Here is a 24000-nt window from a genome sequence, read left to right on the forward strand (position 1 = left end):
AATATGATTGATTGTTCAACAAACAGGGGTATTGGCATTTATAGTTCAGTCTTGCTGGCATTCCTAAATTTGTCAACTTGAGTTTGGACGAGAGGAAACAAAGTGTAATTATTAAAAAACTACTTAATATTTGGTTGTTTGTGAGAAAATTGCAAGTTTGTTGCCAATTAAAGATTTGGAAATATTATTAATTTCCTCATAGTTTTAAAATTAGGCGAGTTATTAGCTAAACTTTTTAGCTGGTTAGTAATTTTTATTTGAAACAATGTCAGTTTAAATGTTTAGTGCTTAATTTGATATTAAAGCAACTTGTCTTCAAGCAAAGGTATAAGTTTATTTTGATAAAGTTATCCAGTTACAAACTGTATGTAAGGTTAATGATGATACACCTTCCGAAAGTTTATATGAAGTTTGATTTTTGAACATAAGAGGATTTGAAGTCAGTAGATTATGCTAATACAGTATTCACTGCTTACTTAAGCACTTGCAACATGTTACAAATCATTGATCTTTCAGCCAGATTGATGTTAATTATTGTTTTTCTATATGTATCTATTTTATACTGACTTAGACTATTTAACCATTTCAGTTCTGAGTTTTGTTTATGCTAGAGATATTTGAATCTGCTTTAAATTTAGTACTCCTTGTCAACAAGTTTTTAATTTTAATTACTGCAGTTTTAATGCAATTTGCATCAGAATTTTCCAAAGTTTTCAGAACAGTTTTGTTGTGGTATATAAACTGTAATGGTTTCGTAAAATCACTTCTACTGTTCATTTCCATATCAGCTGACTTAGATATAACCAAGACTGTGACAATTGGGCTTAATGTGAAGGTTCATGGTAACAATGGAACAGTTTGTGGATACAGAAAATATTGACCTGCTCAGTCACTGGACACTCGAAAATTGTATGCTGCTTTAGCTAACAACACAAGACAAATGGACACTATGAAATCAGTATACTATCTAGTTACTTATGTAATTAGCTCTGCTAATTGAGCTAGTCCTGCCTCTGTCTCCTTCTGTTTGTGAAGTGTGACATTTCTTCTATTGGCAGTACAAGTAAAAATTTTAGACAAGTCTTTCAGTTGCTGGTAAGAAATGAATTTATTGTCAAACTATTTAAGCAACATAAGGATGGTTTAGTGTGAAGTAAATGTTAGAACTTGGGTATGAAATGATTTAAAATAAAGACATTTTATAACCATTAGGTAAGTATGATCAACTGTATTAGCCCTTTTAATATCAACCTGCCTGAGAAACTTTTACATCCTTGGTACCAAATGCCTATTTTATTGTTTTTACATAAGAATTTTCATAATATCAAGGTTCTTTAACATAATTGTCACCAAACACTAGCTTAATATATTAATTGAAAAGTGAGATACAGTAATCCCTTGACTATCGCGGATGTTACGTCCCCCCCCCCCCCTGTGATAGGTGAAAATCCGTGAGGTAGAAGCTACTGCACTATATTTAAAAAAATTATTTTTATAATTTATATATATTTATTTTATTACAAATGCAAAACAACACCACAGAGGAAATGACATAAGCTTAAATAATAAACCATGATAGGTGATCTGGGATTACTGCATTCTACTTAATCTTTCATTCTTGATTATTTTGCAAATTAATTGGATGTTCATTAGAAATATAGTTATGAAAGAGTTAAACTGATTTTAATAATGACATGCAACCATTATGAGTAATTTGTAGTTAGGCAAATCAGGTCTTATTTAAATAACATCTGCCTAATGTTATAAGTAACAGGTCTTCTGTTACAAGCAACTTCACATTTCTGACATTTGTGTTGAAATTTTAGGCTTTGGAAGCCTCTTACAACTATCAGTTTTTGTAGAATTCATATACATCCATGGATTGTTATAGGATATGAGGAACTTTGTATAAATTAGAATGAATAGTAACTTTTTCAATTTGGTGTAAAGCTATCAGGCGAGAGTGTCACTGTATTTCATTGTTTTATTGACCAGCTACATACAGTGTGGCATGTTTCTCATATGAAGACCACAATTCTTTAACTGGAAGAATTGTCTAAGAATATTATTAATGAATCTATATACAAGTAAAATTCAGATGGTCAAGAAGCAGTTTGTGTGGGTCTTCTGATCAGTGGAACCAGTGTTTTATTATGGGAAATCGAATAATAATTTGACAAGTTAGTATGACTTGATGATACACAGCTGAAAATATAGATTGATTATTCAGCTAATAACACTTATCTATTTTTTAGTTTTGTTAGGAGTTTAACCTAATGCAGGTCCAAGTAACTCAGTACCTTCATTCTACCAGCAAAGGGTCAGTTGGCATTAGTTTACAAAAGTAGTGTTTGAAGATATCTATAACAAATTTTTCCATTGCATATTTTTTTTTATCTAAAGAAAGAATACTTTGTTGATATGGTTAATAATGTTGGTATCACAATTTTATCAAGTAGGGTGGGGTGGGGAACTTGTTGAAGATGCATAAGGTAAGATATAGTGGGTATTCAAATGTAAAAATCATATACAGTAAGGAGAAGGAAAATGTGATACTGGAAGTTGTGCATGTTATCAGAGAAATAATTGCTTTCGAAGGGTGTTACTGCTCAATTGAATATTTGCCTCTACTGCTTAAATAAATTTTCAGCATCCTATTCTTACTGTGAAATTATACCTATGAAAGTATAATCTAGTTCTATTTTGACTAAGTTGTTTGAAGCCAATGCAGACTATTGCTGGACTCGTTTTAACTCTATTCATTATCTTTCAATAATGTTCATTTTTTTTTTGTTTTTCTATAGTGTTAGGGAGTCTGATGTAGGAAAAAACAGGATTAGAGAGAGAGGTTGATCTAGAGATTTGAGAATGATTAGGCATAGTAGTTAGAGCAGTAGCTGGGGGAATGATAGAGTAGTGATATATAGATAGGCCATTGTAGAAAAAGTAGAACATGGGTTAAAGGTTGTTGGAGTTAGCTTTCTGGGTTGTTGAATCCTTGTCAATCAGTTGGATGGCTTTAATGGAAGTGGAGGAATATGTTTTCGTGTATAACAGTAAAAGTGTTTGAGATATGAGAGCAGTATTCCACTGTAGGATTCACTTGTGTTTTGAAGTGAGGCATTGGTTGTTTGAATCTGAGGAAGAATGCTTGGCATGAGGTCACTTTGGAGGAAAGAGAATTGTTGATTATACCTATTCCTACACCCCAACTTTTGACTCCCACCTACTTTATCGACTTTGGAATGATAACTGGAAAAAAATTGCTTAAAACAATAGTAAAATAAAAACATTACAAATTTGACAAATGGCAAAAATTAAGTTAGAAAAGCAATTACTTTTGACATCTTTATCAAGGACAATTAAACTCGTGACAACAGTGCCAACAGCAACAACACAACAATAGGAAGTTCAACAAATAGAAGAAAATAACTTTATTGGATGGAGTGGAACTTTTTTTTTTTTTTTTTTTTTTGTTCAGTAATGGTAATATTGTCCACATTATTCATTTGTTGTGCAACGAGGTTTGAAGTGGAGTTGGACATTTTGTAGCTGCATAATGTTTGAGGCATTTTATTGTTCTTGATAAGATGGCATCACGTAATTGACACAAGGATTAAATTGCAACATATCACCATGGTAATACTTTAGATTCAAATAAAAGAATTAGAACAAATCCTGTGCTTCGATGCTTATTGGCAAGCATCTTAAGCAGCTTGAAAACCAGACATACAGAAGTGAAAGAAAATTGAAAGCAAGATTGGAAATTAAAAGCAAAGGCATAAGGAAGTTGTATGAAATTCTAGGTTTGTGAATTTTCATTTGTTACTGCTAGAATTACACAGTAGTTGGTATCACAAGTGAAAAAGAATCTTTATTTTGCTGGTTTATAACAGTAGCAGGCATTTCAGCCTCCTGGTTTTGCTAATATGACTGATTTTGCTATATTAACTGACATTTAATTGGTGTTGTTTTACTGCGGCTGCAATTAGCAATTTTAATTCTGGGATTTAAAGGCTGAAATCAATGTACCATACATTTCAAGAAATGATTGAACATATAGAATCCACATTACGTTTGAAATTTAGATGGAAAATATCTGTTAAAATGCATCAAACATTTGTATATATATTTTTGTTTTGGTAAATGTGTGTGTGTGTGTGTATATATATATATATATATATATATATATATATATATATATATCACACATCTCTCTCTCTCACATTCCTATATACAATTGGATATGCACATGTATGTGCCTAAATGGAAATTATCTTGTGAAAATAGCACCAACCCGGATGCAAATGATTGACTTAGCCAAGTTGTTCCTACTGCATAAACATTATTAATTCATTACTGTACAGAGTGTAAAAGTAATTATGAAATATTTTAATATATTTTGGTTTTCTATATCCTCGAAAAGAAAGAAAATTTGAATAATTTTATGTGTTGTGAGATTTTAATACTTTTTCCCTTTAAACATTATTTTCTTTTCACAAAAACACCATCTCCCCCCTTTTCAAAAATGCTATTTCAGCAGAGAGAATGTTGACTTTGTAGATCAATCATTCGAAACTCATCAATTAATTGCTGAAGTATTTACTATTTCAAGACAAATAAATCTCTCGTGTCATCTCTTATTGCAATTTTGTGGAAAAGTATTGAAAAATTAATTGATTGCTTAGAAATCATTAAGTTGGCTATGAAAATCATCTCATTAAGAAAGACTATACACTCTAAATGGAGAGTGGAAAGTAAAATGTTCTGATTCTGTCCAAACTAAAACCAAATATTTTACAACCAACCACCAAAACAAATAATTAAGAGTTATAAATTAGTATTTCATTCAGCTATTATTTCCTGGTAGTAAGAAGTTTAGTGCCTTAAATGAAAACATTTAGCCCTGAATCAGGGAGTTTCAAAATACCATCAATAATGTTTTTAACTATAGATGTTAACCAAGACATAACATTAACTGGAAAGTAAGAGAAGTAGAAATCAGTTAAAAAAAAACAGCAACAAAAAACAGAAATAAACTTTTCATATCAAAAACAGCAGAAAGCAATGGAGTCATTTCTCAAAGGAGAAATACATTCATGAAGAGTTTAATGGTAAACTATAGAATTCTACTTGTAATAAGGTTCAATGTAATCAAATATGTAAAGTGATGTAAGCAAAAATAAGTGCCAAAAAAATAAGGTAATATTTTAAAATTATGTGAATCTAATTTAAAACAAATAGTGAAAGAGATTCTTGATATGGGAAAATAGTTTGAGACATGCCTAAGGAGTTCAATGTGTTTATAATACAGTTAGTAAACAAAGTTTGTAGGAAATTGACATAAATGAAAAGAAATCTGATGATGATGAGAAAGAAACACAAGTAGATATCAAAAGTTATGATGCTTTTTGTGAAAATTCCAGTTACTGCAATCATTGATCTGCATCTTCAGAAACCTCTCTTCTAAATGAAGATATAGAATAATCAGACCTGAGGTTGGCCTTCTCAACATGTTTTCAGCTGATTTCCCATCAGTTACAACATCAACAAATAAGTATTAGATTCAAATTTGATTTATATTGAATTCGTAGATATAATTAAGTACACACAGATATGCGGAAAACAAATAAAAGAGAGGTTATGTATCAGGATAAGGGGAAAGGAGCTGCTCAGTATCGACCACAATGTACAAATAAGTCAAAAAGACTTATTGTTAGTGGGCACGTAAATAATGAATCTGTAATCCGTAAAGATAATGTAAAAGAGAAACATTTGACATCTCAGATGGATAGAATACATTTAGGAGATGGTTGTTTCAAAACTAAAGTAAGTCAACAAAACAATGTTAAAGAAAGCCACACTTCTGAGAATCAATTGAAATCAGAAACTGGTTATGATGTGGACAAGGACAACCCTGAAGGATGTAAAGGAAGAGAAAACACCTACCTTTTCCCTCTTGAATATGGCAATAACTCAAGGAGAAGATCTGACTGTAGTGAACTAAAGAGAAAAAGAAAAATTCTTTTATCCCCAAGACAAGTTTTATATTTGAGAAAGAATTTTCAAGACAAAAGGTAAACTAATTGTTTTTAATTTTTAAATACATTTAATTATTCATTTTTGACACTTACTAATTTCTTTCAGTTGATCATTTTACTTGGCTCATTTTTTCTGTTAACTACGAAGTATGTTGATTTTCTTTATTATTTTTGCAACATTTGTTGTAATTTGTTATAATATTTGTTGAGTGCTTTCTTATCAATTAAGTTTCCTTAACGTAACACCACCATCATCATCATTGTTTAATGTCCGTTTTTCATGCTGATATGGGTTGGACAGTTTGACAGGAGCTGGCCAGGTAGAAAACTGCACCAAACTTCTGTCTGTTTTGGCATGGTTTTTTATGGCTGGATGCCCTTCCTCACACCAACCACCCTGCAGAATGGAACTGAGTGCTCTTTACATGGCACCATCACGGGTGAGGTCAGTTTTGGCAGCGTATTTACAGCTGGATGCCCTTCCAAATGCCAACCACTTTACAGTGTGGACTGGATGCTTTTTATGTGACACCAGCACATGTATCTCTATTAGTAACTACCTACTTAGAAACTTTCAACATATCTTGTTGCTATGATAGAAACATGCTGTCATAGCCAAATCGTTCCAACAAAATCCCCATCATTCATTGACTGTATACCCTGTTGTACATTTTGGAGATTCATCATAGGGTTTTATTTTTGAAGAAATATGGCTGTGGTTAACAAGCTTGCCTTGAAACCATGTGGACCTTGAGCAAGTGTCTTCTACTACAGCCTTGAGTCATCCAAAACCTTGTGAGTGGATTTGGTAGATGGAAACTGAAAAAAGCCTGTTGTATAATATATATGTATATCATCATCATCATTGTTTAACGTCTGCCTTCCATGCTGGCATGGGTGGGACGGTTTGACAGGAGCTGGCCAGGCAGAAGCCTGCACCAGACTTCTGTGACTGTTTTGGCAGGATTTTTACAGCTGGATGCCCTTCCTAACACCAACCACCCAGCAGAGTGGTATATGTATATATTTATGTGTGTGTGTGCCTGTTTGTCCCCCCACCACTGCATGACAACCAGTGTTTGTTTGTTTATATTCTCATAACTTAGTAGTTCTGCAAAAAGTGACTGATAGAATATGTACCAGGCTTAAAAAATTAAGTACTGACGTTTATTCATTCAATTAAAATTCTTCAAGGTGGTGCCCCAGCATGGTTACAGTTTAATGACTGAAACAAAATAATGGTAAAAGATAAAAGATTATGGCCTGAGAGAGATTTGTCTGCTATTTCTAACAGGTCTTACTATTGCATAGAGGCTTCCTTATTGACTGTGTGTGTGTGTGTGTGTGTGCGTGTGAGATCAACAGCTAAACAAGTTGAAATTTTCAGAATTCTCTTTAAGGTTTCCAAATCTGCAGGTTTTCTATAGTAAAAACAGAAACATATATCATTGTTTTGAATCTATACTACACACATTTTGGCATTTTCATTCTGATGTGGCAATGTTGTTCTTGCTGTTATAAGTTACAATAAGTTATGCATAAAGTTATTCTAAACATTCCCACAGTATTGGTTCTTTGTTGACAAGTTGATTGTCTCGATCTGGATAACAACTAATATTTTCTTCCAGTTAATACAGAACATCTTATGAAAGATTTTATTTTTTTCTATAGTTAAAAGTATCTGGAAATAAAAGTTTTGATAACAAAACATCTACAAAGAAATGTTTTAAAGTTTATTTTCAGTTTGGATATATATTAGATTATCTCATGTGAAATGTCACATTTGAAAAAGGAAACATTAAAATTGTTTTTTCAGTTTTAGAATATTTATTTATTTAATTAAAATATGATCCTTGTTCATTTATGACCTTCATTCAATGTTCCTATAAGACATATTCCATCTTCAAAGAATTTGTTGTCTTTTACACTGAGAAACTGTTCAACTGCTTCAATTACCTCTTCTTTATTTAAGAATGTTTTATTGCATATAGCAAGCTCAAAGTGTTTAAATATGCGATAATCAGTAGGAGAGATATCAGGAGACTAAAGAGGATGTGCCAAAATTTCATAATTCAGGCTTTGCAATTTGTGGACCCTAGCTTTAGAAGTGTGAGGCTGTGCATTATCATGAAACAAAATTGGGCCATCTCTATTCACTAATCTGGGTTGCTTCTTTTTTAATTTTTTATGCATACAATCAATTTCCTGACAATAGGACGTTGCTGTTACAGTTTTTCCTTGTTGCAAAAAATGAATAATGAATAACCCCCTTTGTTGACCACCATACAGTGACCATCAACTTTTTAGGGTGCAATGGTGGTTTTGGATAGTGTTTTGGTGACTCTCCTGCATCTAACCACTGTCCTGTCCTCTTACTGTTATCAAAGAGTATCCATTTCTCATCACACGTAATGAGTCGATACAAAAATGGTTCTTTTTCCAACCAAGAAATCAACATGGAACACACTGTAAGGCGTCTGTTTCTTTGAATCTCATTAAGATGATGGGGAACAAACCTATCACTCTTTTTGACTTTTCCAATATTTTTCAAGTGTCGAGAAACAGTTGCGGGAGATGTCTGAAGCTCTGATCTGATTTTTTGGACCATTGTTCTTGGATTTCGTTTAACCAAAGCATTCAATTCCTCATGCCAAATAACTGATTTTGGTCTCCCTCTTGATTCATTTTTAAGGTTTTAATTTCCTGAACGAAATCTTTGGAACCATCTCTGAACAGTTCTAATGTCAACAGAATCGTTATCAAAAGCTTGCTTGATGTTTCGTAGAGTTTTGGTGGCAGAGTGACCCAACTTGTATTCGTACAAGAAAATCACTTGGTATTGTTCAGTTGTGAACATTTTCATAAGAGCTGTGGGTAGCAATTTTGAATAATAGTATTGTATAGAAAGAAAAGAGTTAGGAGTAAACACAAGCATACACATTAAAACCTTCCTTAAAATCCCATTTATAGATGACTCATAAGAAACCTATTTAAAATACATTTCATGTGAGACAACCTGATATATATATATATTTGTCAATTTCCTAGACAAATCATTGTTGTTTTTCATAAGACAGATATTGCATTTGCTAGTTGCTGGCTGAGGTTGTTTATTTGTAGTCCTACTATATACGCTGATAATGAAATGAAAAATTATTAGCTTTAATGATTAATTCTGATCAAGAAAGCCTTGACAGAAAACTCTAAAACCTAAACAAATTAAAATTTGAAAGAGATGGGCTATCCTAGTGACTGCTATGTGTGCTGGTGGTAGAGTTGTCAATTGAAACTATTATCTGCTTATGTTATTACCCCTATTTGTAGTCCTTTTAGTGATCCTACTGTACTGAAATTGTCTCACTGCATTCATGTGAGACAAATCTATTGTAACACCCATTCAAACCTTTCACCATTTAAAAACAAATACAATTTGTCCTCACCAACTTATTGCATCCCCAAAAATCAGTTGTAAAATAACAGAATGTGCAATGTTTAACTTAACAAATTGAATTGCCAATGTTTAGGACCTGTTGTCTATTCACAAGAGTCCAATTCATAAAACTGGGGCCAATAAATCATTTCAAAAATTATTAACTGAATCTTCCTCATAATTTCTCATATAGGCAGCAGTTGAAGATTTTATTGTCATGTAGACAGAACAATAAACTACACCCAAGGCAATATTTGAATTTAGTGTTAAAAATTTAATGAAATACTTCTCTTGCTGGAAATTTCTCTCGGTTGTTCTTCTAGGCTATCATTGTTAGTCAGTTTAATTTATACACACAAAACCCTGCTATATCTCCCTCTGTAGGCTTTCTAAAATCTTCGAGGCATAGTTAGATTATATTTCACTGATGAGGTCTCAAACATGTCTGTAGTTGTCATCCCACTGCTAAAGATCAGACTTATTTCCCACTGCATTCTGTATTTAATTGGTTTGTCCCTTACCTTTTTATCATTAAGATACTTGTTCTCATCCCTAAAGCAATAATATTAATAGATTAAGGTTTCTTGGCTTACTGTACCAAATATGTTAATAGCAACTTTATTTCTACATCTTCATACAGCAGACATCCTGGGTAATTGTCTCCAGTCATTCTACTATATAGTCATTACTACTTCTTACCTTTGCTTAGTATTCACAACAAGACTGACTTTGCCATTTGAAAATTAAATTACATTCTATATAAATTTTTGGTGCCGTTTTTACTGCTAAAATAGTCAAAGCTGGCTAAGTCAAAGTAGCTGGTGGTGTACCAGCTGGAGAGTTAATAGTTTGGAATCTAATCACCAGTTCTTCCAGACAAAATGCTCCTCACTAGAGACCTTAAAAGTTGTCATTATCATGCCTACCTCTGGCTGTTTTGTTTCTATTTATTCTCATTATTCATTTATTCTTTTCTTTCATTTGTTTCAGTCATTTGACTTGGACCATGCTGGGATACCAACCTGAAGGGTTGACTCCAGTCCATATCTTAAGTTCTTAAGTCTGGTACTTAATATATCGGTTTCCTTTTGCTGAAGTACTAAGTTTCAAGTTCATAAAGAAACCAAGCACCAACTTAAATGGAAAGAAGCAAGCATGTGTGTGTGGGTGTATGTACATATGTGCCTGTGTTTATGTGTGTATGTATGTGTGTGTGTGTGTGCACCCCCCCCCCCACAAATAGGCTTCTATGCAATATCCATTTATCAGATTCTCTCACTATGCATTGGTTAGCCTGAGGCTATATTAGGTGATATTTGCTGAAAGTCCAGTTGAGTAGAACTGAACCCAAAACCTCATATTTGCCAAGTAAACTTCTCAGCCGGATAGCCACGTCTGCGTATTATCAAATTACATTTCCAATACCAGGCAAATGACACCAGAATTACTCTCCTTATGTATAACAACAGTCATCCAATTAGATGGAATATAGAATTAAAACACAATTATTGTAACTTGATGAAACATCATCACCATCATCACCATTTAACATCCACTTTCCCATGCTTGCATGGATCAGATGTTCTATGGCTGGATGCACTTCCTGTCACCAGCCCAGAGCTGTTCCTGTGCAAGTTAACATTTTCCCATGTTTTTCATGGAACACTGGAAACAATTGTTTGTACGATGATGATACTCATTTACAGCCATCACATGATGTCTAGACAATGGTAAACACAAACATACATACGTGCACAGAAAGATACATTCACCCTCTTACACACATCTATCTGTCTGTCTGTCTGTCTGTCTGTGTACCTGCCTGCCTGTCCGTCCATCTTTCTTTCTCTCTCTCTCCTCTTCCTCTCTCCATATGTATGTATGTATGTTCTCTTCCGCTTTTTAATTTAGGATAAATTTTGATTGGCTATCTACTTTGTAGCAAGGTTGTGAAGGAAAGCATCTTGTTTTCTTCACCAACCTTTTGGTCTTAAGGAGGTCTTGCAAATTTTTATAGTCCTAGATATTGTGATCACTTCTGCATGAATTAAGGATGTGTGTTCTCCCCACAAGAAACAAAGTTTAGCCATACTTTGTTCCAGACTGGTTGACTCCAGTAATATATGGTATAAAGCTGAAAGGGTATCTTGGGTACTGGATTTGCAAACCTTTTCAATGGTCCATAGATGTCCTCTTTCTTTTGTGTTTTTCTAGCCATATTAGTGTCCAGAGGGCAGCTGATTTCCACAACATATCTTTTCCTTGTTTCACACAACAACATCTGGTCAATTGTGTTTTAACTTGGTGGCCGTTTTAATTTTTAAAAGTTTCATCAATATTCATTTGACCCATTGACCTTAACAGAGTCAACTTCATCTCACATCTGCATTTGGAAATATTTTATTTAGTTATCATTTCCTGTTGTATTATTTGATATAATTATTAAATTAATATTATCACTGATTATCTAGAGAATAGTGATTTAATTATTTATCTTCTTTGATTATTGCTTTTGTATCTGATTTTTCTTTTACGTTTGTAGTAGTCATTGGGGATTTGTTCATATTTTACACAAATTGTTGGATCAAATGTTTCACTAATTCTTGCTCTACATTTTCTATATCATTTATCAGAAATAATCGGGTAACATTTCTTGCAGGATTTGAACTCAAGGCACTTGCCAGTACCTTAACCACCTCATGTATCATACAATCACACAAGGTCTGTTTTATATTTTTCCAGTATCGTATAAATACTTTACCCATAAGACAAGTAATGACATTACCTTAATTAATAAAAGAAATATTCCTTTTCACCTTTTGAGATTGGTTAAATACACAGACAGTGCTAATGTTCATTGGGAAAAATATGACCATCAGAATTTTTCCATTCCCTTCTGTAAAGTTGTCTATCTTTCAAGAGAAATCATTAATAATAATATATTGAAATGTTGAATGATACTTCTATCAAACATTTAAAGGGGAAAATAAATATTCTATGACAAAAGGCCGAGTGACTTTTCTTCATTTGTTGTTTTGTCTTTCTGTTACATAGAAATGTGGAAGAAGGAGGAGCTGAAGTAGTAGACTAAGACAACCGAGTGGAAGGATAACTCTTGGAATAAAGTGCCTTTACAAAGAATATTAAAAAAATTATTTGTTACATAAAATATCTTTGATAGAGAAATTTATATTTGCATAATTTATTCCATACCCAAATAAACCACATCGTTTCTGATAACTTCAGCACTTGTAAACAAGTGGAAAATTGACACAAACACTGATGCTATAATTATCTCCCTTAGGCTAATGCATTAATTTACTTAGCTTACGTATAGACTCTCTGGAGTTAATTATGCTGGTACTGTTGAATAAATAAAGTAAAGAAAGGTTAACATGTGAAAAAAATGCTATCTGGAATTTGAAAATGGCTACATGCAATTCTGTAGACAACCATAGGCTCCTCTGGTAATCAAATTCATTGAAAGCACACACATTTTGAAGAAGAGCAAATATTTATTCAACCATAAAAAAAAGCATTAACTTGATATTTATTAACATTTTTCTGGAGGAAAATACAAAAATATGTGGTAGTTAAGGAATTATGAATTATAGGTAAAGCATTATACAATCAGAGCAATAAATTGATGGCTGGGCTGAAGTAGTGATACTCTCATCAAATATTGGTGATGGTATACTCTGCAGTTTTGATGTGTCTCTTACCAATCTCAGGGGAGAAAACAACTTGTTGAAATCAAAATTGCTTCAAAATGTGTTGTTTTCCCAAACAGAAGTAGTTTTTCTGATTGATGGTGTCTCCATATTACACAAATTTCCTAACTCTCACATTTGTCTCTCAGAAATGTTAAAAGGAAACTTAAATAGATTTATAGCAAAACAAACCTTTTAATATATTTTACCTCTTTATCTTACTGTGATTTAATGAGGGAACTTGTTAATTATGCTGGCCATTTAGTGTTGTAACATCAATAATTAATCAAATACATCAATAATTAATCAAATACATCAATAATTCATGTAATACATTGGTATTTAATTAAATCATAATTAATCAATGATATCAATAATTTATCAAAGTTTTCTATTTAACTAGGAACAGAGAGCAATAATTAAAAGAATAATGATATAGCATTTCTTTGCCAATGAATCGAGGCAAATAAAATATTCCCAAACAGGAAAATAGATGATATCTTAAATGATTGTAACTTGAAACTAATTTATTACTGTCTAAAGTTAAAACCTGATGGTGGAAAGCTTTAGCAAGCAATCAAATTAGATACCATAGAGTTCTTATAAATGAGGACTTGAATGTGATTACATATATTCAATTAAGTAGCAAAAGACTTTGAAGTATTTCAATGCAAAAGGCATTATCTAACTGACAATAGTGTAGGGTTGAATTTAATGACTAAAATGTAGTTCATGATGCAGTATCTATGACCTTCTCAAGACGTGACTGTACTGATGAGGTAAATGCAGTTGAAGTCCATTTGAAAGATTTGTTGGTTGATGCTTTTTGGATTACTGTGGTTTTAGAAACATGAGATTGGGCCAAAAATGTTTAGTGGAGAATTTTGCAAATGGCGTGAGGTAAAAGAAAGAAAGCTGTAATAACTGGGGAGCTGCATAGAATAGCAGAAGCAATCCTCCTCCTCGTTGCATTGTTGTCATCGTAATCATCATCATTTAAAGTTTGTCTTTCATGCTTGGTTCTATAGAATTTGATAAGTCATCAGAGGACTGCATGGTCTGCCATGCCCTTGATGACTTAACCTCTTTATGTAGTGTACTAGTTGTGTCACTCGCAAGAATAAAGATTCCTCATGAGTGAGTGGAAGTATTGTAGAGAGTGAGGTGGCCTTTATGTTAGTTGTTCAGCGGTTAAAGCATGAATGAAAGTACAGGAACAGGTTACTTGTAGTGGAAATTCATGGTTAGCTTGCAGCATATTAGGGTGAGTATGAATTGTCGGGATGGAACTGGAAAGAAATAACGGTAGTGGTGACAAAGAGTTAGTGTGAGCCCTCAAGGCTAATAGAAGAGAAAATAGAGTCAGAAGATCAGAAAGGGTGTGTGTATGGAAGGTGCAAGAGCGTGTGGGGAGTGTGAGGAGGATGGCTGGCAGTCGAGCTGGATGAATATAGTGAATGGTAAACAAAGGTGGATAGATGGCTATCTTTTATTTGTTTCAGTCATTAGACTGTGGTCATGCTGGGGCACCACCTTGAAGAAATTTTAGTTGGATACATTGACCTCAGTACTTATTTTTTTAAAGTGTGGCACTTATTCTATCAGTCCCTATTGCTGAATCTCGATGTTATGGGGACATAAACACATCAACATCAGTTGTCAAACAGTGGTGGGAAACAAAGACACACACACACACACATGCATGCACGCACGCACACACACACACACACAAACACACACACACACACACACACACACATATATATCAGTGAGTTTGTAGGGATATATTATTTGGGTAGATACTGTATTAGCTCTCAGTTAATTTCCAGTCAATGGCTAAACACCACAATTAGTATCTAACGTCTGTGATTACATTCAGTTATTAGTCACTCTGTGAATTATTCTGATGGGTAATTCCATGTTCTCTTTGTTGGACAGTAAAAATTATCTGGAGTGTATATTGATATTTATAATGATAACAAATATGAAGACTTGTACGTCCACAAAATTTATTTATAGTTATATACAACATATCATAATGACCTACACTTGTTTCCACTGCAAAAACTACTCAGTGTTGCTGCAATGTGTGTGTATATCTGTGTGTGTGTGTGTGTGTGCACGTGTGCATATATATATATATATATATATATATACACACACACACATATATGGATAAAATTCAGGATTCATGCGAATCAAGTTCTTATATAGTAAAGCACCAAGGTCGGGTCAATGAAATCGCTATCGTGTACAGAAAAACATTAGAAGAACATATACATACATACCAAAGTAAAGATGGATTCATATTCAAGTTGCATGTATGGTCACAATCATCTGACTGAATATACCAGGAGTCTCAATGTTGCACCTAGGCACAAACACTGCACCAATTATACTGCACTCAAAAGACTCTAGATCTATACTAATTGCAGGTTCTGAATAAGGTGAATAATAAACAAATAACAACAGATGGGTAGTGGTTCACTCACTACAGCCATTTCAGACATGTTTTTTATTGATGAATAAATTTATTACTGCATGTGAAAAATTATTTTTATCAGGTGAATATATGCATGAATTAAACATTTTAAAAAAACATTCCAATCAATCCAAGTATGTGCCTTTTCATGGTTCCCTGGCAAACTTCGTTTAGAGGACCACAAAATGGCACATACTTGAATTCATTGGAATCATCAGCATCATCATTATTCAACGTCCATTGTCCATGCTAGCATGGGTTTGACGGTTTGACCAGGGCTTGCAAGCTAAAGGACAGCAGCAGACTCCAGTCTGACTTGGCATGGTTTCTATGGGTGGGTGCCCTTCCTAATGCCAACCACTCTGAGAGTATTAATGGGTACTTTTATGTGCCATCAGCATGGGTGCCAGTTGTGTGACACCAGTATTCACAATTTCATTTGGCTTGATGGCTCAAGCACGGCATATTGCCAAAGGTCTCAGTCATTTGTCATTGCCTCTGTGAGGGCCAATGCTGGAAAGGTGCTTTTTACATATCACCAGTAGAGGTGCTAGTTATGCAAGACCAGCATTGGCCACATTGCCTCTGTGAGGCTCAATGCTTGAAAGAAGCTTTTTACATGCCACTGGCACAGGTGCCAGTTACATGACACCGGCATTGGCCACAACAATAATTTCATTTGACTTGATGGATCTTCTCAAGCACGACATATCACCAAAGGTCTCAGTCACTAACCATTGCCTCTGTGAGGCCCAATGTTTGAAGATCATGCTTCACCACCTTCCTAGGTCTTCCTCTTCCACAGGTTCCCTCCACAGTTAGAGAGTGGCACTTCTTTACATAGTTGCTCTCATCCATATGCATCACATAACCATACCAGCACAGTTATCTCTCTTGCACACCACATCTGATGCCTCCCATGCCCAACTTTCCTCTCAAGATGTTCACACTTTGTTGTACATGCATACTGACATTGCATATCCAGTGAAGCATGCTAGCTTAATTTCTTTGAAGCCTACACATGTCCTTGGTGGTCACAGCCCATGTTTCACTGCCATGTAGCATAGCTGTTTGCACACAGGCATCATACAGTCTCCCTTTCACTCTGAGGGAGAGGCCCTTTGTTGCCATCTGAGGTAAGAGCTCTCTGAACTTTGCCAGGTCTATTCTTATTCTTGTAGTTATGTTCTTGGAGCATTCACCTCTACTACTGACTTGGTCACCTAAATAACTACCTCTAGCTTACCTGCCTGGCATTTGATGGAGTCTATTTTCTGTACATATTTAGTGTTTATTTTACCTGTGCACCTTCCACACACTAAAGCTATTTTCCCAGTTAACCTTCCTCTGATATTGCTACACCTCTTATGTGTCCATATTATTGGATGATTTAGCAGTTCACTAATGTGTACACATAAAACTAAAATAAACAGCAGTTTACAATGTTCCACCAAAAAGGAGAATTATAATTGTCACTAGATGTGACTAGGGTGTTAGAAACATCTGCATTGCTAGAAATTAGAGCTAAAATGCTCCAGTCACATTTAGTGATAATTATAATTCTCCTTCTTGGTGAAACATGGCAAGCTGCTGTTTATTTTAGTTTTATGTATACACATTAGTGAGTTGCTAAATCATCCATTAACTTGGATGATGAAAACATATATACTAATGGAGAAGCAAGTTTGAAAAGAGCCAAACGTTTGAACCAGTCTTAACTGATGAGGCAGCAGAAATTGCTGAAATTGACATCAGTATTAAGAATTCTTGATTGGAATTTTCCAGATGATTAAGGTCCTTGTTAGTGTGTGTTTACCTTTATGTGCATTGACTACATTATTAGAGCATTTTAGCTCTTATTTCTGGCAATGTAGATGTTTCTAACAGCCTAGTCACATTTAGTGACAATTATAATTCTTTTTGGTGAAACATTGCAAACTGCTGTTTATATATATATATATATATATATATATATATATATATATATATATATATATATATATATATATTATATATTATATATAATGGATCATCCCATAAATAATGCAGTTTTTTTATATTTCTTTTATTTTTCAAAATTAAGATAAACAAAGTTCTTTTTTAATCTAAAATATACTCTCCTTCATTTTCTACAAGGCTCTTCCATATATCTAGTAGAATTGCAAGGCTCCACTTCCAAAATTCACTTGTCCATGATAAAAAAAATACTTCTCCAGTACTGTTCTGACCTCGTCTACAGAATTCGTATCTTTTCTGTTCAAATGGTTTTGAAGACCAGATGGGGCAATGTCTGGTGAATAATGTGAGCAGGGCATCGTTTCCCATTCAAACTACTTCAGCTTTTGGAATGTCATCCTCGCTGGGCATTATCCTGATGGAAGAACACCTTTCGTCTTGAAACCAAAGATGGTCATTTTTCTTCTAGTAAGGAAAAGAGCAACCAGTACCTATTGTAAAATGTTTGGTGTCAGGAAGGCCATCCAGCCAAAGAAACTGACTTGGAGCCTGATGTAGCCATGTGGTCACCAGATCCTATCAAACAGTCCAACCCATGCCAGCATGGAAAATAAGAAGTTAAATGATGATGATGATGAGGAGGAGGAGGAAGTGGAGGGGAGGAGGGGGAGAATTACTATAGTTTTAGAGTGAACATTACGTTTAAATGAAATTAATTTCAAATTGAGATTAATATTATTGTCTCTTTACAACAGGCTGGAACTGCTCAATAAAATTCTTAATAAAATTCTTTTACTCTTTTTGTTTTACAACTTACATATTTTATCACATTCTTGAGGTAAATGTTCACAAAGAAACAGCAACTATTTAACTGGTGTTGCTGTGTAGTTAAGTGTGGGTAACCTGATAATGATTGTCAATATAACTAGTTTTTGAGTAAAATTAAATTCAAATTGAAATCAGTATTAATATTATTATTCATATTATTGTCTACTCAGAATGCGTTTGAATTCTCACTGAAATTCTTTTCTTTAATTCATTTTCTAAATTTACTTGTGTCATAAAGTTTGTAAAATGGGAATATTAAAATCATTTTATTACCACATGTTTCTAAATGATTGCTTAATGGGATATGATGGTGACTTTAGAACTGTATCTTGCTGGTGTACTTGTGTGCATTCTAATGATGAGTTCTCTATCTGGTCAATATATACTTCTTTACAATTAGGCCACTTGATGCAGAATAATCAGATTTCTGCTTCTACAGTTGATATTTAGATTTGGAAATTTACTTCGCCTAGTTTTTATATTGATATATAAACCAATATGTATGAAGTGACAGGCCCCACATCAATTGTGTTTGAATACCATGAATGTTTTATCATTGTTGTTTAGGTCAAACTTTATCTCTGTCAATTGTTTCAAGATTTTTGGTTGCCTTTTACTTTGATCAATAATTAAATATTTTAGTTTGTTACTTTGTTCATTACACTAAATCAAACAAGTCTATCTAATGAAAGGCAAGTTTGATGTGATGATGTTAAAAATATTTTGATAACATGGATTGTGTGTCACTATAAAATGGATGATGTTCTGCTCTTGTGTTCTACTTTCTTGAGTTGCTCTAATCTGTTTTTTAGGTATTTGTTTTGTATGTTGTATACCATTTTCTGTAAGCCAGAGTTGATTTTTGTTTTGAGTTGAAATCCCTTTCGCTCTGTGAGTTAATTGTTTCTGGTAGCTTTTCTGACAAGACAGTATGGGATATTATTTTTTGGTGTGCTGGCTGGCATGATTTTAAGTTCAAGTATTGATATGCATTTGTGTCTTTATTATATTTAGTCATTGTGTTGTTGGTATTATATTTAATTACCATTGTATTAAGAAATAGTAACTGTGTATAGCTCATCATCTCCTTTGTGAATGGCAAAATTGGATGTCAGTTGTTCAAAAGAAAGCTGAATACTTTTCAAGTATCAGCAGATTTTTTCTAAATTAAGAAACAATTGTCAATATATCTTTTCCATGTGTTCCCTATATATCTTCTAAAATCAATGTCATAATTTTCTCTATTCTTTGGTACAGGTTTTGTTCTAAGTATCCTATAACTGAGTTTGCATTTACCAGAGCAAACCTGGTTCTCATGGTTGTGCTTCTAACTTGGAGATAATTTTTCAGATTGAAAAGAATGTGTTATTCTCAAGTACAACACGGGTTAATCTACTGGGAATTGCCTCTCAATATTTTCAACCCAATATTTGATTGCTGTTATTCCTAAATCATGTGGAATATTTGTGCAGAGGCTTTTCTACATTAAAACAAACACAAAATTTGGTTCTGTTGTTTTGGGTAGATGAGACATGAAATCAATGTTGTCACAAACGAAACTTGGTATGTGTGTACATGACAGTTTCAAGATGATGTCAACAAAATTGCTTAGGTGATGGGTAGAACATATATATATATATATATATATATATACACAGAATTATTAGTGAGTGATTATCAATCCAGGCAAACAATATTGTTTAGATTAGTAAAGAACTTTGCATTTTCTTGTGACAAGGTCTGAGGTTATAAGTTCATCATTCAATATTGTAAATCTGTGGTTGTATTCCCAGTTAAATCTGGTCTTTTACACAGAGTGATATACAAGACAAGGTATAAATAATAGTCATTACATATTTTTCCTTATTGCATGAAATTTGACTTACAGATGTTTGCAGTAGTCATTATAGGTTTGTTGTTGATAGGTTAACTCAATTGATTGGTTGAAAATATTGAATGACTTAAAAAGTTAATGCTACTTTCATCAGTCATTTCTGGTTGTTGTCACCTTATATATTTTCACAGATATAGGTACAGGCATGGCTATGTGGTTATAGGCACAGACATGGCTGTGTGAATATAGATACAAGTGTGGCTATGTGATAAGTAGCTTGCATCTCAACCATATGGTTCAGGGTTCAGTCCCACTGCATGGCACCTTGGAGTCTTCTGCTATAGCCTCAAGTTGACCAAAGCCTTGTAGATGGAAACTGAAAGCAGACTGTAATATATATATTAATGTGTATGTCTTTGTGCCTGTATTTGTCTCCAAACACAGCTTGACAACAAGTGTTGGCATATTTATGTTCCTGTGACTTAGCAGTTTAGCAAAAGAGGCCAATATAATAAGTGCCAGGGTTAAAAAAATAAAAAGTACTGGAGTTGATTTATTCAATTAAAAGATATATATATATTTATGCAATGTTAATTCTCTAAATGAAGTATTAACAGTAACTGCACGATAAAGTGTAGTATATTGCCACTTAAGTGTGGCTGACCCCTAGGGGTGGATGTTACTGTTGCTTTTAGCCCCAGGAGGACATCTCCTCCAGCTGGCTTATCGACACACGACTGTGTCCTGTTTGCCAAGGGAAGTTATCCCTCTCACCTCGATCTGCAGCACGAACGTATCCGGATTTCAGGGTTATTTCCCTTCGTCGGCGTCCGACAGCTGATGACCTTGGTGAGAGAGACAAAAACCTGGCAAACTTATATCTTCTTTTCCAGTGAAATTCTTCACTGATATTGAAAAGGTGAAAACAAGCAATGTTAATTCTCTAAATGAAGTATTAACAGTAACTGCACGATAACTGCAGTTACTGTTAATACTTCATTTAGAGAATTAACATTGCTTGTTTTCACCTTTTCAATATCAGTGAAGAATTTCACTGGAAAAGAAGATATAAGTTTGTCAGGTTTTTGTCTCTCTCACCAAGGTCATCAGCTGTCGGACGCCGACGAAGGGAAATAACCCTGAAATCCGGATACGTTCGTGCTGCAGATCGAGGTGAGAGGGATAACTTCCCTTGGCAAACAGGACACAGTCGTGTGTCGATAAGCCAGCTGGAGGAGATGTCCTCCTGGGGCTAAAAGGAACAGTAACATCCACCCCTAGGGGTCAGCCACACTTAAGTGGCAATATACTACACTTTATATATTTATGTTTACGATTATTTTGTTGTGACTATTTAATGTAAAGACAACTGTAGCTAACCCCATTCACCGGTACAGTGGGAAAACATCAACAAGACTGCGAGAACTCAATATATTTAGTAGGATACCACTTTATGTATGCCTATATCTGATGTGACCCAGACTGCACTGATTAATGCAACACAATTGGATGCACAACATCCCACCCATAAATAACAGTCGCCGGAAGAGTTCAAACAATCATTGTACTGAATAAAGACTAATGCCAAATCCATCTTCTGCTTCATTCATTGCTAATTATCTATCTATCTATCTATCTATCTATCTATCTATCTATCTGTCTGTCTGTCTAAATATATATATATTATATGTGTGTGTGTGTGTGTGTGTGTGTGTGTGTATGTCATGTCCCTGGCCCACCATGTGTGGCACCTCAAAGATCAAGAGACCCATGTGATATCAGGTGGAAATTAATTGATTCTCCGGGCCCGTATATTAATGGAGGTGGCTGTTGCAAGATCTGAATCGTGGAGAGAACCAATATTCTTAAAGACTATAAGAAGCCTGCCACATTAAACAGCCATAAAGAAGTGTTTTCTTAATGTATCCACTTCAAGTGCTACTTACTAGAAAATTGGATCTCCCCATTTGCTTGTTAGGCCTCTCTGAGTCTATAAAGGGTTTTTTCTCTCTGATTAAGGAGAAATAACCTGTCCTCATTAACGTTTTTTTTCTGAATTCTTCGAGTTATGAGTGTTTCTTCATGTCTGTGACATAGATATTTAAAAATCTTGTATTCATATAGAGTATAACGAGCTGTCCACAAGGCTTTGGCTTTGTGGGTGGGAAACCTTGGGTAACTCTATATAAAATTTTGTTGTAATAATTACAGCTCTATTTTTTAGAGTGTGCTTCTTTTTGATATATGTTTTCTTATTAATTGCCTATCAGTGACCCAGTTACAGAGAGTCTTACAAAGTCTACTACATTGTCTACATTTATTATTGTACCAAGACCTGTGCTTCTACATATTATCAATTGCTACCTCAAGGATAACATGGAACGTTCCGATTTAGGATGTTCTACAAGAAATATCCCTATACCTTCTAATGAGGTCTACACGAAAGTGTTATTAGAGAAAATGATAGACCTTATAAGGCATATGAAGTGGAAGGCATTATTCTATGATCAAAGCACGCCACCTTCTGAGGCTAATACATATCAAGTCAAGGAAGTTCCCACATAAAATCAAGGAACTCGAGGCCTTCAAAGTGGACCTACTGGACATAATACCCAGGCTGAAGTTCTGTAAGTCCTTTTACTCTTCTCAAAGCAACATCTGTAAAGATATACATAAAATAAGAAACTCTAACAAATCCTTAATCTTCTCGGATAAATACAGACACACTTCCCACACACTTACAATAACATTAACTGTAAGGCTAAACAAATAGCAGTAAATCTAGGTATAGTAGACTGAGTAGAGATCTTGGCCAAAAGAAATGCTTTTATAACTTTGAAAGATCACAAGCTGGATTTTGCCTCAAATTCCAAATGCCACCTGATCAACCTGGCCAAGTTTGAGATTGGCCAGGCAAGTAAATATATACTGAAGAAGATTAATGATGACATATAAAGACACATGAGCCTCCCACTCTGGCACAGCATCAATGAGATAACCTCATGGTTCATTGCCAACTGGGACAGAGGTAGGGCTAAATTTACACAGTTTGACATTGTCGACTTTTATCCATCTATTTCTAAAGAGTTATTATTGAAGGCACTTTCCTTTGCCAAGGGCTCCACGGATATTAATGATAGTGATGTTAGAGTTATCATGCATGCCAGGAAGATGGTACTGTTCAGCAAAGATTCGACTTGGGTCAAGCAATCTTCCCCAAGGGTTCCTTTGATGTAGCTATGGGAGCATATGACAGTGCCGACATCTGTGATCTTATTGGACACTTTAGGGAAGAGGTTTCCTTTGGTCCTCTTTGGCCTCTACAGAGATGATGCCCTAGCCATCTCTAGAGAAGCCAATGGCCACATGTTATATAGACTTAGAAAGGACCTAATTAGCACTTTAGGCTCAACTGAGACTAATCACCTCAGTAGATTTTTAGGTGTTACTTTAGATCTGGGCTCTGGTACATACAAGCCCTGTCACAAGCCAAATGAGAGACTGTCTTATATTAGCACAGTCTCCTTCCCCCATCCCCTAGTTTTCAAGAACCTAGTGAAAGGTGTAAGTCAGAGGATCTCGAATCTATCCTTGAGCCAAGATATCTTTGATGCTGCTGCCCCCTACTACAATGAGGCACTGGCATCGAGTGGGTCTAAGGACATCTCCTACATGCCTGGCCCTAGCACCCAGAAAAGGAAGTGCTGCAGAAATGTTGT

At 34.4% G+C, this 24000-nt stretch overlaps 1 protein-coding gene across 2 annotated transcripts in view; it reads left to right on the plus strand.

Annotated features, from left to right (window-relative positions):
- Positions 1 to 61: 61 nt before the first annotated feature.
- Positions 62 to 24000, plus strand: part of LOC106867763 (uncharacterized) — a 133852-nt gene continuing 109913 nt past the window's right edge. The window contains exons 1-2 of one of the 2 annotated variants that reach the window (XM_089365939.1): positions 62 to 6077; positions 12131 to 13413. In XM_089365939.1, the coding sequence (XP_089222065.1) occupies positions 5617 to 6077; positions 12131 to 12137 (468 nt within the window). In that variant the 5' untranslated portion in view covers positions 62 to 5616 and the 3' untranslated portion in view covers positions 12138 to 13413. Of the gene's footprint in view, positions 6078 to 12130; positions 13414 to 24000 lie in introns of those variants that run through there. The other variant, XM_089365938.1, reaches the window with a different exon arrangement.

Source organism: Octopus bimaculoides, chromosome 18, assembly GCF_046866305.1.
Source record: "Octopus bimaculoides isolate indiv1 chromosome 18, ASM4686630v1, whole genome shotgun sequence".
In the NCBI taxonomy this organism is placed as follows: domain Eukaryota; kingdom Metazoa; phylum Mollusca; class Cephalopoda; order Octopoda; family Octopodidae; genus Octopus; species Octopus bimaculoides.